This window comes from Oryzias latipes, chromosome 20 (assembly GCF_002234675.1).
Source record: "Oryzias latipes chromosome 20, ASM223467v1".
Classification (NCBI taxonomy): Eukaryota; Metazoa; Chordata; class Actinopteri; order Beloniformes; family Adrianichthyidae; genus Oryzias; species Oryzias latipes.
In genome coordinates, this window is record NC_019878.2 from 16,870,274 (window position 1) to 16,884,658 (window position 14,385).

General features: G+C 41.0%; 1 protein-coding gene across 1 annotated transcript in view; it reads right to left on the reverse strand.

Annotated features, from left to right (window-relative positions):
- Positions 1–14,385, reverse strand: part of prex2 (phosphatidylinositol-3,4,5-trisphosphate dependent Rac exchange factor 2) — a 94,218-nt gene that overhangs the window by 25,334 nt on the left and 54,499 nt on the right. The window contains exons 26-31 of the mRNA XM_023949895.1: positions 8,423–8,602; positions 7,018–7,112; positions 4,769–4,851; positions 4,399–4,489; positions 1,643–1,771; positions 347–388 (exon numbers count right to left, since the gene is read on the reverse strand). Of these exons, the coding sequence (XP_023805663.1) occupies positions 347–388; positions 1,643–1,771; positions 4,399–4,489; positions 4,769–4,851; positions 7,018–7,112; positions 8,423–8,602 (620 nt within the window). The remainder of the gene's footprint in view (positions 1–346; positions 389–1,642; positions 1,772–4,398; positions 4,490–4,768; positions 4,852–7,017; positions 7,113–8,422; positions 8,603–14,385) is intronic.

A 14,385-nucleotide genomic window follows, 5' to 3' on the forward strand; every position in this document is an offset into this window, starting at 1 on the left:
GTGTATGTGTGTATGTGTGTATGTATGTATGTATGTATGTATGTATGTATGTATGTATGTATGTATGTATGTATGTATGTATATATATCAGCAACTACAGAGCTAAAAAACACATTTGTTAAGTTGTGTTTTGTGAAAAATTACATATTTTTTGACAATGTTTATCAAGTCACAGAAAAGCTTTCAGAAAAATGTTTGCTCTGTAAATTCAAAGTGAGAAACTCTGTACTTTCTTCTTCTTTAATTTTTTAACGCCTTGGATTCAAAGCAGAGAATTCACAGAAGATTTTTTTTTTTGGTTGTTGAATTTGTTTGTGTGATTCTGTTAATAGATGGTGAAACAAACCTGTGTACTGCAGTAAAACCAGGAGCAGCCGAGTCTTTACCTCTGAAAATAGAACAAATTGAACAGTGTATATTTTTCCAATCATTTAAAACATTTTTTTTATTTTATTTCAAACACTAACAAAAAATGAAAATAAACTCAAGATTTAAAAATGGATTTAAAAAAAACAATGCGCTTGAAAAGGAGTGTGTAGAAGAAAAATCTTGTACAGTCCAACCCCTTTTTACAACACCCTTTGTTGTGCAAAATTCTATTTACAGTTTTTTTTTCCTCAAAACATTGACATTACCTTCTGTGTAGCAACTATGCAGAAGTGACATTTGCTTATTTGCTTTTATTGATCATTTCGAGTCTTGCAAAGTTTTATCAGTAACATGTAAGTTTTTTTGAATCCATGTAAAAGTTTGCTTTGTTTTAAACCCTCATTCAATCCATTCCATTAATCCACACCACAAATTGATTAGCATCTTTTCTTTTTTGTAGTAGGAATGCACTGTTTTTAAGTTCATTTTCTGTTTACATGATGTATATTACAAAAATTCATCATGTAAACACAGACCTCTCAGCAATGGGGAGGGGAAGGGGGTTGCCGCGGGCTAATGGTCCCGCCCACAACTCAGAGGCACATTTCTAATTAACTACTGCAGCTCTGCAGGAACTATGTCCAAGAAGATTATGTAGTTTTTTTTGATTTAGCTTAAAAACAGCATAATCATAATTAAAAGACAAATGGTAATGCTTTGAAATTAGCTCAAAAGAAGATCAGAGTGGAACTTTGAGGTAATAAGCCAGCCTTACAGCTGTTTATCTATAACATAAATCTTTCTTCTTTTTTTTCAAAATATCATGTTCTGGGTTTTTAGTGGGAAACTGCCCAATATGTCCCTAGGAGTAGAATAAAAAACGGTGCTCTCAGCAGTGACCACGGGCTCACCTTTCCCAGGACTGTCAAACGGTGGGGATTTTGGTTTCAGCTGTTTGCGTCTGTGTGTTTGGCACTCTGCCTATGTGTGCACACACACTGCTCGTCTGTGTGCGTTTGTGTATTCCATCAGTGCACAGGCAAACACAGGAACCGCACACTTCTGCTGTCTCACTCAGAAAGACATTCTTCTCCACTCTGCGTCAGCTCTAACTGTGGACCCAGTTTGTCAAAGCGACAGTAATAAAAACGGAAAGTAATAGATGGGTTTTACTGGAAAGTGGACACACTTCAAGTACCTTCATGGGTTTTGCTCCAAATTCGATTGGGACTGACTGACTTTGTGGATATGTCATTAGTTTGTACAAACTGACCTTCCACATATTTAGAAATAGTTTGTGTGAGCGCCTGAACGCTGCTGGGAAGGTTCCAGGGATCCTGCTTGACATGGAGCCGTAACTTCTTGGTGCAGTTTACTTTGGGCTCCATCTCCTGCTGAAACTCTGAGGAAAAACAGACACACATAAACGAGGTATTACCAACAAGAAAATAGCATTACGCAAGGGTAAATATAAATATCAATTATTAAAAGATAGCAGATTACTACCTTCAGAAAGGGCTGCCGGTTTCATAATTACAATTTTTCTGCTGTTATGTAAATATGGGCTATTTTGGCTGATTGTGACTGACTGATTTTTTTTACAGATTTGCAAACTTTAGGAATCTGGAGTCAGAATTTAAAAAATATTTACTATTAAAATGCCAATAGAAAATCAAATATTTTACTCCAAATTCAGGTTCCTTTTACATTTTTGTCGAAAACATTTAGAGTGCATTAAACTCTTTAAAAAATGTATTCTTCCTTTCATTTACTCAAAGTTTGCCAAATGTGTTCTTTTAATCTATTAAACTAATGATTTTTCTTGTCTTAAGAAATGTCTTTTTCTTTTCAGTCATCTTTGGGCCCCCTGCAGGCTAACCTCATCCTTGCAGTAATAAAACATGAACAAAAAGCCCTTTTGATCCATTTTAATGCCTCTCAACGCTACAGAAATGACTCTTCAGCTCTAACAAACATCAAGATTGAACATTGGCTGAGTGTGACATTGCAAGCATGTGAGCCTGTCGGTGTCGGATCAGACGCAGGATGACTTTCCTCTTTAGATAATCCTATTTGCTGTGTTATCAGCCGCACACATTAGTGAAGATGAGATGGATCAGCACTGATCAGGGTTTCAAAGTACCTGCTCCTGGTGCTGTTGTTGCACATAAATGTGCACACAGACAACTCTGAAAGCTGAAGCTGAGCTATGTTTGCTCCGAGCAAATCTGCTCTCACTTGAGAATAGCTCGGTTGAGAGAGACGTCTGCAAGCCAAATGGGCCAGAGCATTTGGAGGCTTGATTTATCAAAATATACATACATAACTGGCTAACCAGCCATGTTGATTTGAAAGCACATCACAATGGATTACAGTGACCTTTAAGGGGTTCTTATGCACCACAATCAAAACACTTTTTGCAAAGCATTGGAATCATGCTCAATTCTTTTTTGCTGTGTTTGAACATTAGTTTGTTTATCTAAAAAAAATCTAACTTGATGAAGTTTCATAGTTACTTCCTTTCAACATTTTTACTACTTTTTTTTGCATTTTTAGCTAAAGGAGTATACAGCAAGTATATAAATATGAAGAGTTAGTTGAAGTCAGACAGTTGACTGACTCATACTGCTCCAATACTGAACCACTTCTGGAATGTTTTTGTGTGTTAACATTAAAGCACAACCGACACCATTTCAAAACTATAACATGAGTGGCAGAAGAAAACGTGACAAAAAAGACTGATGGCACACTAGGAAGCCTGACTTTTATTTCATTATTATTTGCTCTGGAATGCAGCTACAATACCCTCCTCTCTCTTCATCTTTTTCCCAAATGTGGATGTGCACACACGCATTATACAACAGGAAGTCACAGCCCCTTTGCATTCAGCGCCGGATCTGTTCTCTGTCAGTATCGACCTTGGGAATCTGTCAGATCATCTTTCTCCTCTCAGGTCCACATCTGCACAAACTTTCTGGGGAAACGCTGGTGCTGTAAAACATTTCCCCTTTTTTTTTTTTTTTTTAAGAACGCTTGAAAAACTTTTCAAGCACAATATATTAAAAAAATGTATACGAGATTTTTTTTTACAAGGAAACAGAGAAAAGAAAAGCTTTTTCAGTCATGTAAGTAAAACTTCACATTATCCACATCCTAAGAAAGTCACAGTTTATTTAATAATCTGAAAGATTCTTAATAAGCCTCTTAAATCAGGCATTTTTGTTATTTCATTTGCTAACTTCTATTTTATTTTATTGTATTTATTAATTTATTTAATATGGACAGTTCACATTAAAAGCATTGCTGCAATGCGCCAGAATTAGCCCAAAGGTTATTTTTCATCTGTAGGTGTTAAAAATTGTCAAATTTGGATTACTGTCCTTGCAAATTAGCAATTTTTACATAAAATAAGTCAAGGTTTAAGTCTTACACTTTGACATGGGATCAGTTCAACAAGTGAAAGATGTCCAGTAGCATGAAAACAAACCCATATCATTGCCTTTCCACCACGTGCTTGCTGATGGACTGCATTGGCTTTTGCCAAAGAAGCAGTAAACTATGCTGCTATGCTCCATAATTTCTACAAACCATACATTGGGGTAGGGGGCAAAATCCTGCTTAAAAATAAAAATAAAAATCACTGAGCATTTCAGATTGACCATTATTTGAGTTTCCTCAGCTGAGGTAACTTTATCATTCAGCTCTAATCAAAATGCAGAAAGTGAGAAGAAAAAGGCCAACTATCAAGGATCTCTTCAGCGTTCACAAAGAAGGCACATGTTATTTTATTTTATTTCTAATTCTACATTTTTACTTCATCTATATTTTCTAAGATTGGACTTAATCTCAGCCTTATTCACAGTCCTTCTGTCTGCATGTATCAGTCCACCTCTGCAGATATGCAAAACGGTCATTCAGTGTGAAACATTTAGCCACTTCATTGGCATCCATACCACCTTGTGCCACACAAAAATACTTGACAGAGCACTGTTTGCTTTTACATCTGAGAGCAATAAGATAAACCATTACCCTGAAATCCTCTTCCTGGTGTGAAGCATTTGGTTTGTTCAAACGCTCGAGCCACCACCGGTCCTCTTAGAGTGCTGGTGATTGTGTCCACCTGAAGGAAGAAATGTGGTCAGGGTGGCCCACTAGGCACCATTTTTCCAAATCAAGATCAAATATATGTACATGAAACAACAAAAAATGCCCCCAAGAGACCAACAGTTGCTTCTTTCACTCTTTTGGGGGCAAACCCACAGAGCTCCAGTGAGCTGTTTCTTCTCACTGTGAACAATAGCAGCTCTAATGTGCAGAAACAACTGCATTGGAACAAAATGGTGATTTCTAGAAAGCCACCCTGTGGAGAAATTGATGTTCTTGTGATTAAACGACCCACCTGGCTAAACAGATGCTCGAGAAAGCTGTGCAGTTTCTTCTGTTTCTCATGGGACAGCCACACGCTAGAGGGCACCTCATCCCCTGAAGAAGTTCAATTAGCAACATGTCAATCATTAACAACCACAAAAAGATGACAATTTATTCAAGCTTCTTTCTCAGTAGTTTTGTATTTCTACGGACTTAAAACATAGAAAACAGATGATACTTGGGTTAAAGTGATTTAATCAAATCCAACTTTATATGCAAAGCACTTTTCCAACTTGTGCTACTCAAAGGGCTTTAAATAAAAACATAATGGAAAAAATAAAATAAAAAAAGACAAGACATTACACAAATATTTTGTCTAAAACCCATACAATGCCCAATTCCCTGCCCCCACAGACACACATACAAATACCATGGAAAAGCATTAAATGATTTACTAAAATGATGCAATGTAGAAATCTGGCTTTGTACTGAAGTGGGGAAAAGGTATTTTTTTTTGACATGTCCAAATCAGTGACCCCCCCACTCCACTTCACAGAATAAGCTACCAAAGGACCCGCAGATCTAAGCAAAGGGCCAGACCTGGGAAATCCCATTGCAGCGACCCCAATTCCTCATAGGGTTTAGTCAAAGCAGATAAATAACCAGATAACTAAATAAATAAACCTTAATAGACTGATATAACTCAGTAAATTAAAAAAATACCGAACTACTAAAAAGGGAACATAAAATAACTTAAATATCAAATAAATTCCTAAATTTCAACTAAAAGCAAGATTAAAGTATTAAAGTATTGAGCCTTTCTTTAAAAACAGGAACAGTCTCTAGGGCCCTAAGGCTCACTGGGAGGCTGTTCCACAGGCGAGGTCCACCAAAACTGAATGAGGCCTCTCCAGGTGTTTTAGTTCTGACTTTTGGGATAACCAAAAAGCCTGTATCAGAGGACCTCAGGGTCCACAAGGGCTCATACTTTAAAATCATATCAGATAAATATGAAGGCCCGAGACCATATAAATAATGACACCATTGGCTCACTTAAAACTGAGTAAGACAAAATACCTGAGAACAAAGCTGTGTAGGATGTCAAATCCCAGCAAACATTAGTAGAAAAACTCCCCTCACATACATTCTTCTTCTCGAATGCTGGAGGGTTTAATCTCAGCGATGGACAGTAAAAATGACTCGCCACACAGAATTCATTTGAAACAACAGTTGACAAAAGTGGAAGAAGTAGTCACATGTTTCACACACTGTAAAGGAACGGAATCCAAGGAAATTGACTCTTTGCAACGTATGGCAAAGTCCTGGAATATTTTATGATACTAGTGGTTCAACAGGTTTAAGGACAATAAATGTAGGACTTGTAAATCCCTTTTTAATGTTAAGTTAAATCAATTTTAAAAACTTGTGTTTGAAGAAAATTGAACATCTTGTGTGGCTCGTACATAGCAAAAACAAATACTGCTTCATTTTGACAGAAGGAATCATTTTTGTGGGATTGCAGTTCTTCGTGAATATTTCTTGTGTTTATTTAATGATAGTCCGTCGACGTCTTTTTTACTAGCAAGTTAACTCATGTCTCATCATCTAACAGTAAATATTTTGGATATTGTGATGTCTAAGTTGATCTGTCACGTACAAGAACCATCCGATGTGCAGAGTTTCGGCTTCTTTTACACATTTTCAGCTGTTTAGTTTATTTCATTTATACTTTTAAAAAAGCAATGCAACTCAACACATCAGCATCATGAAAAAATGAATGAAAAAAAGCAGACGAACATTTTTCTACATATGCTCGTTATTCAAAACAATAACTTGTTCCTCTTTCTTACAGTTCTTTCAATCAGGATTTACAGCATCATCTCACAATTATTAGAATAATACAGTTTACTGTAACTTAAGCTATTACAAAGAATAGTGACACACATTAAATTTATCCCATTTTGTCAAAGATAGCTTTTATACTTTCTTAGTATTCTAGATTCTATTTCTTTTATTTATTTCTATTTTTTTTTTTAAAACTCAGAACAATTTAGACTATTTTCAAAATGGTTCATTTAATTTAAATACAAAATTCTATCTTTGTATTAAATGTAAATAACTAAAATTTGTGCTGATTAATTTTAATGACTATTCCATCGCAGATTTTTAATAATAAGAGAATGTGAGAGATTTAGATGCTAGCCAGAAAACTGCCATGATTAAATCCAGATTGTTGAGGAAAACCCCAATATTTGTGTGAAAAAAGGCATCATCTGTTACCTGAGTCCATCTCATCGCTGTGAAGGTAGGAGCTGCATTGGCTGCTGCAGATGCTGGTGAAGGAGGCGATGGAGTTTCTGTTGCTGTTACAATCACTGACGAAGCAAAACAACATAGATAAAAGGAGAAATTACTTGCAATCATAAATTAGATATTGCACATAATTTTATAGTCTTAAAAAAAAGAGTCTTTAAAATTACTTTAAAGTGTAACTATTAGTTTTCTTAAATATCCTTTAAGTAACCATTGATATTATGGTCAAAAAGCTGAAGTAGATTTGTTTGACCCTTGTGCTATCCTAGGCATTTTAACAGTAGGAGTTGGGTCATCTAGACCCACTAGACAGTGTGCTAAACCTTTTTTCTTCAATGATTTGTGATCTTCACTGGTGCCCATGGATTACATGAAATCTTTCCACCTTTATCCACCTTTGTCATGGTAGGGAGAACATGTCAATGTAAGGGTGGGGTCAACTAAGATAGCACAAGGGTTAAGAACAACAATAGTGAGAGGAAGTGGCCCCTGGAGAGGGAAGTCTGGGCATCTCTGCTTAGACTGCTGTCCCCGTGACCCAGTCCCAGTCCCCTGTTTTTTTAAGGAGGAGCCTTAGAGCTGGCTATCCCTCCACAGGTAGGGTGTTCTGCGTAACGCTGGTAGTACAGAGGAGAAATGCATTTCTTCATGTAGGTGTGCTCTGAAGCACAGAAGTTTCATTTAAATGTAAGTATTGAGTTTTTGTTTTTGCATGACTTTTTAAAGTTATAAAACGGATGTTATGTATTTTCCAAGCGCTGGCAGCTGTGCGCTAACGTAGATGACCATTACCACTCATTGATGATGTCATCAATGAGTGGTAATGTCCGAATTTGAAGAAACTATTTTGTCCATGTCTCTCCGCTTGGTGGGATAAATGTAGGGATAGGGAAGTAATTTAGATTCAGCCTTTGTGTTCAAAGTAGCATTAGTAAACCGAAGTTGGGCTCTAACTTAATGAGGATCTGCAATCCCAAATCTCACCACTGGGGACAGTGTTTTCAACAATAAAAAATACTAAAATTGTCCCGAAAGTAAAGGAAAAGAATGTACAGTTTGGAATTTTTTTAAGATCATATCACTTGCAATAAAATTAGTTAATTAAAAATTCAAAAATAATTACATTACTTGATTAAACTGAAAGCAAATTGCTTAATTCTGAAATAAAGACTCAGAACAATGTTCTAGAAACATTAGTTTGAGCTAAATATAAATAAAAGTATTTCCTATTTGTGTTTTCTTTAATCCTTTTGAGGACTTTTCTGACATTCCATGTACTATATTTAATGTATTAACATATAGAAAGTGAATCTCATCCTTTTAATTCCTCTCTTTACTGAGATTTCTGATGGTATACCATGTCGCTTGTTACCTGTAGGAGTCTCTGTTGCTGATTGTGTCGTGTCCCGAGTCCTCTTGCTCATCTCCTGCCACGTTGAAACACACCTTCTTCCCATTCCTCTCACACTTCTCCCCCTCGCTCTCAGCAGAAATGTAGCTTTCGAGGGTCCTTACCTCTGGCGCTGGAGGATGGGTGGTGGAGGATATGAGGCTGGCAATAACAGATAAAAGACAGGTAGAAAAAGTGGAAAGAAGGCAGCGACTATTCAATCACCTAAACCACAAATGATGCACTTGAGCTGCACAAAATGTTGCGGCTCCATTATCATAGTGAGTGGGCCAAACCAAACCCCCGACTGTTTGTTTGGCTTCCGCACAACAACTTCAGACTGTCAGGGGTCCACATTATATTTAAAGGTTCAAACACGCTGTAAGGTGCAGCTGTGTCAACACACACAGATCGGCTCTCCTGCTCACCATTACCATTGGCCTACGTTCTGTTAGACGGCTAACGGAGAAGCAGGAAGAAAGTAGACAGGATATTTTCACAGTTGCAGCAACACATGGTGGTGTTTAAAGCCATACCCCAATAACTGCTTCGCCTGGACTTTTTTTGATCTTTCCCCAAGTTTTTACTCAGACACGCGACGTCTATTCATATTTCAGACTCTTTTTAATTCAAAGCTGCTTACATTTTTTCCATTAAGTCACACCATCGGCCTCCAAGACATTTCTGAGTGGAGGTTCAGAAATTGGTCTGCAACGCATCAAAATAAACAACCCTGCTCGTGTCGTGCAAACCCGTTCCAGTCTTTCTAAATGCTCCTTCATTTTCCCCAACACAGCCTGATCAGGTCACAATCATGCCCTCATTACAGAGAATTTGGGGGGGCACAACAATGAGCCCCCAGAGCAAAGTGGCATTCCATCTCCATGGAAAAACTCTTCGAGCGCTGTGATTGGCTGATGCTCGATAAAGCGCCAAGTCCATTTTGGGGCCTCAGGGGTGGAAGGAGTGTGGCAGAACTGGACACTAGAGAATGATTGTTGCAATACTGCAACTACTCAGAAGGAGCTCTTTAATGTACTTCAACACATTACAGAAAATATTAGACTCCAATTGCCTTGATTGCATCTAAAAGTGCATTTGCATTACAAAGTTTCACTTCAGGCAATTTAATGGAAACACATTTGCATAACACCCCAGTCTACTGTGACAAATTTGAGGCCGAGGCAGATTTAAATCCCCGCCAGTTACTTTATTTATAATGAACACCAAAAAAAGAGAATGTAAAGGAGGATATGGGATCAAAAACTGTTCGTGGGTGACACCACTCTCGAACCAGGAGTGTCGGCCAGAACACTACTTCAAGGCCTGGATGAGGCTGTTTCTGTTAGTGGGTGCGTGGAATAAATGACAGCAGGCAGGAGGGTGGCTTCAATAATTATAATCCACGCTTCAGGCTTTACATCCTTTGACTTGGCATACAGTGGCAGGTAAATTTCCATAGGTGGATGAACACAGGTAGGTGTGTGTGTGTGTGGTCTCTAATAAACACAAACACAAATATAAACTTAATATGCAACTTAAATCACATAAAAAGAACAAAGAAGTCATGAGCGCCCACGTGCGCTTTATGCTCATTATTGACTAATTAACGCTTATTTAGCTGTGCACTACGTAAACATGCTGAATATTTGAACCAAATTACTCCAAGTAACATATATTAACATAAACTTACTTTGTCATCAACGCACACTAAACTTCCAAGAAAAACTTCTTCATTTCAACCTGCCACGCAGCGGCACTCTCACACGCACGGAGGAAAACAGACAGGCAGGTGCCGTGCAGCAACACGATGACGTCATCACTCTTTTAATGAGCATGCGTCTAACTCTAAACAGAACTTAAAGGGACAGGAACGTATTTTAACCATAAGTATCTGAGTCTTTTGTACAGCCGCCCCCAAAGGTGCGCAGTACGTTTGCTCCAACAAAAGACAACTAAGGAGCAAAGTAAAAATCTTACAAAGTCCCTTTAGAGTCTTTCGCAGGGAGCTCAGGTAAGGAGATTAGGCGGGCAACAGGTCGAGTGTAGGTCCTGTCCTTCACTTTCACGTCAGCTGACCTGACACACCCATCTAGGCTATGGTGCACCTTGATGACATGCCCAATAGGCCACAGTGCCCTTGGGAGCTGGGGATCCACGATCATGGTGACTGAGCCTTCCGTTATTGGGTCTGTTAAGGACTGCCACTTCTGACGTATTTGAAGTCCGGGAAGGTACAACTTGATGAAGCGGGTCCAGAAGTGGTCTGCAAGCACCTGCGTATGCTTCCACCGTCTTCGGCTCAGGAGCTCATTCTTTTCGTATACCACTTGTGGCAGTGCTCCGTCGGGCCGCCCCATCAGAAGACAATTAGGGGTCACGGGATCGGGGTCACTAACATCAGCAGACACATAGCCCAAAGGTTTTGAGTTCAGAATATTCTCCACTTCGATCAACACTGTTCGGAGCACTTCTTCTTGAACGGGCTGTGCTCCAACTGTGATGTACAGCGCTGTCTTAACAGATCTGATCTCCCTTTCCCAAACTCCTCCAAAGTGAGGAGAAGCAGGAGGGTTGAAATGGAACTGAATCTTGCTTGGGGCTAAGAGTCGCTGGAGGTCTGGAGACATAGCAGCAAATGCCTCATTCAACTCTCTCTCTCCTCCTTTGAAATTAGTTCCCTGATCCGAGTACAGCTCTGCCGGGGTTCCTCTTCGTGCAGCAAACCTTCGGAAAGCCATTAAAAATGAGTCTGTGTCCAGGGAACTCAGAACATCCAGGTGCACAGCTCTTACGGTGAGGCATTTAAATATGATCCCCCATCTTTTCTCAGATCGGCGTCCTATCTTGATGTTGAATGGTCCAAAGCAGTCAACTCCTGTAGAGTAGAAAGCAGGCTTGAAGAGACGGAGACGAGCTAGTGGCAAGTCAGCCATTTTCGGAACCGATGGCTTTGCTCTCCATCTTTGACACTCTGTGCAGGTTCTCTGGAGTTTCCGAATTACTTCCCTGCCTCGTAGAATCCAGTATTTGCGTCGAATTTCAGCAAATACACGCTCTGGACCTGGGTGCCTAAGCTCATTGTCATAGTTTCTGATGAGCAGATGAGTGAATGGATGTGAAGGGTCAAGCACCACTGGATGGAGAGTATCATAAGCCAGGGTTTCTGAGCGACGAAGACGGCCACCAACTATGATTAGCTGCCCAGTCTCATCTAACTCAGGGGACAGAGTTAGCAAGCGACTACTGCGTGGGATATCCTTGCCTGCCTTTAGAAGCTTTAGCTCACTGGGGAAGCTATCCTCTTGAATGCACTTGAGTAAAAACAACTCGGCTTGACGATAATCCTCAGCATTTAACGAAGTGTCCTCTTTGGCCGCCCCATGCAGCTTCTCTGCTGTAGTACGGAGCAACTCCTGCCAGGAGTTACTTTGGCTGAGCTCACTCATCCTAGGACTTGCAGGTGTAGCTGACATCCCACAGAAAGTAGTCTTCCTGAGCTCATCAGTGGTTGGAGCATTTATCTCATTAGCTGCTGGAATTGTTGGCCATGTGTCTGGATGCATGTGGAGGAAGGGGGGTCCAAAACTCCATCTGTTGGCTTTGCTGAGATCTTGCAGGGTCTTGCCTCTGGTAATATCATCTGCAGGGTTTTGAGCAGAGTCTACATAACGCCACTGATGATGTTGGGTTAGCTCTTGGATTTCCGCTACACGTGTGCCAACAAAGATCTTAAAGCGACAAGACTCTGACTGCAACCAGGTCAGCACAGTTGTTGAATCTGTCCACAAGAAAATGGCTGTGATTGGCAACGTGAGCTCATCCTCGAGCAGTTTGGCAAGCTGTGCTCCTGTTTGGGCAGCGCAGAGCTCCAACCTGGGAACTGAATGAAGCCGTTTTGGGGCTACTCTGGAGCGGGCCATCACAAAGGCAAGGTGAGTGTGATTGTCTTCACAGACCGTCCTGAGGTATGCCACTGCTCCATAAGCCAACTCGGAGGCATCACAGAACACATGCAACTCTCGGCTTGCTACTGACGCAGCTTCACCTGCAGGTAGGTATGGACGGCTGAAGACAATCTGAGGGAGGAATTGTAACTCAGCCTCCCATGTCTTCCATTGCTGCAGGAGGTCAGGTGGTAGCTGGGGGTCATCCCAGCCTCTTTGTTTATCCCACAAATACCTGACTAGGATTTTGGCCCTGGTGGTGTAAGGCAAAATGAACCCCAATGGATCGTACTGACTAGCAAGTACTCTGTAAATGTTGCGGAGTGTGGGAGCACCATACTGGACTGGGCGATGTTTGTAGCCAAGCATATCAGTGGCAAAGTGCCAACTGAGACCCAGGGTTGATTCAGGACTGTCCGTCCTGTCTTGCGTTAACCAAAGTTCTGCACTACTGGAACGATCTTCCTCTGGAAGGTGGCTAATGACCTCCGGAACGTTGCTAGCCCATTGTCTGAGGACAAAACCAGCCGAGGACAAAAGAGCTCGGAGCTCGTTGACAAGATCTCTGGCTTCTGTTGTTGTTGGTAGGCTTTGAAGACAGTTATCAACGTAGAAACTTCTCTCAATGGAGGTTCTCACCTCGTCTTCTGGCATGCAGTGATCCTTTACATGACGCCACAGTGCATACGTAGCACAACACGGACTGCATGTGGTGCCGAAGGGCAGTACTTGCCATTCATATACTGCTGGTGGTTCATCAAGGTCCAGGTTGCGCCACAGAAAACGGAGTAAAGGGCGGTCTTCAGGAAGAAGGCGGACTTGGTGGAACATGCCCTTTATGTCACCACTAATGGCTACTGCATGCTCACGGAACCTAAGAAGAACTCCAAGAAGAGAGGCGCCCAAAGTGGGGCCAGGCAGTAGATACTCATTCAAAGTCTGGCCTTGGTAACTGAAAGAGCAGTTAAACACGAGACGGTGCTTACCGTTGTGACTGACAAGGTGATGTGGTATGTACCAAGCCTCCTTTACGTCACTCAATTCTGACTCTTCAACTTTGGCAACATATCCAGCTTGAATGAGTTTCTCCATCTCTGCTGAGTAGATCTCAGCCTTTTCCGAGTCCTTCAGGAGTCTTCGCTCAATAGCTCTCAGGCTTGGCTTCACAGCATCAGGGGTTATTTGCAGGCATGGCATATCTTTCTTTCTGAGCAGAGGAGTAGCATAACGAGATACTCCACTGACCTCCACCCTTGTTGTTCTGGCCTCAAGCATCTCAACAGCGAAATGGTCTTGCTTGGAGCGAGTCACTATTTTGTCAATCCTGAGGGGGATGGTGTCAGTTTGCCACAATTTCTCCACATGCTTCATCAGCTCACTCATTTGGGGTGGAATGGAGGTCAAGAGGCACTGCTGTGATCTGTTGAACTGACAAACCACATTGGAGGGGCCTTGCAGTGTCCAGCCTAACCTGGTGTGGATTGCAGCTGGTCCACCAGGAGGTCCCAGCCTAACAGCCTCAATAGGAGTGAGAAGGTGTGGATGGTCGCTACCTATTAACAGCAACGGTTGGATCTTCTTGAAGGGCTGAATAGTTAGTCCCCTCAGGTGTTTGTACTTCTTCTGTAGTGACTCGATCGGGTATGTATGATCAGCGAGATCAATGTGGGAGGCCGTGAAGGCATTCCTGATCTGGTACTTAGTCTTGGGATTAGCCTTTGGTGAAATGGTAAAGGATATACAGGAGCCTCTCATATTCTGTATATCTTGCCTGATTGTGCGTAGAGGAAGGGTCTCTGGGTCACCTTCAAGCCGCAATTGCTGGGCGGCACTGGGTAGAAGCATAGTCCTTTCAGACCCATCATCTAGGATAGCATATGTATCCAGAATCTGACCCTTGTTGCGGATGAGAACTGGAACAACTTTGAGAAGAACACGGCTGTTTGCTGTTGGCCTGTCGAGATATAAAACCCCAGTGCATTTCTCACCTCCATCTTG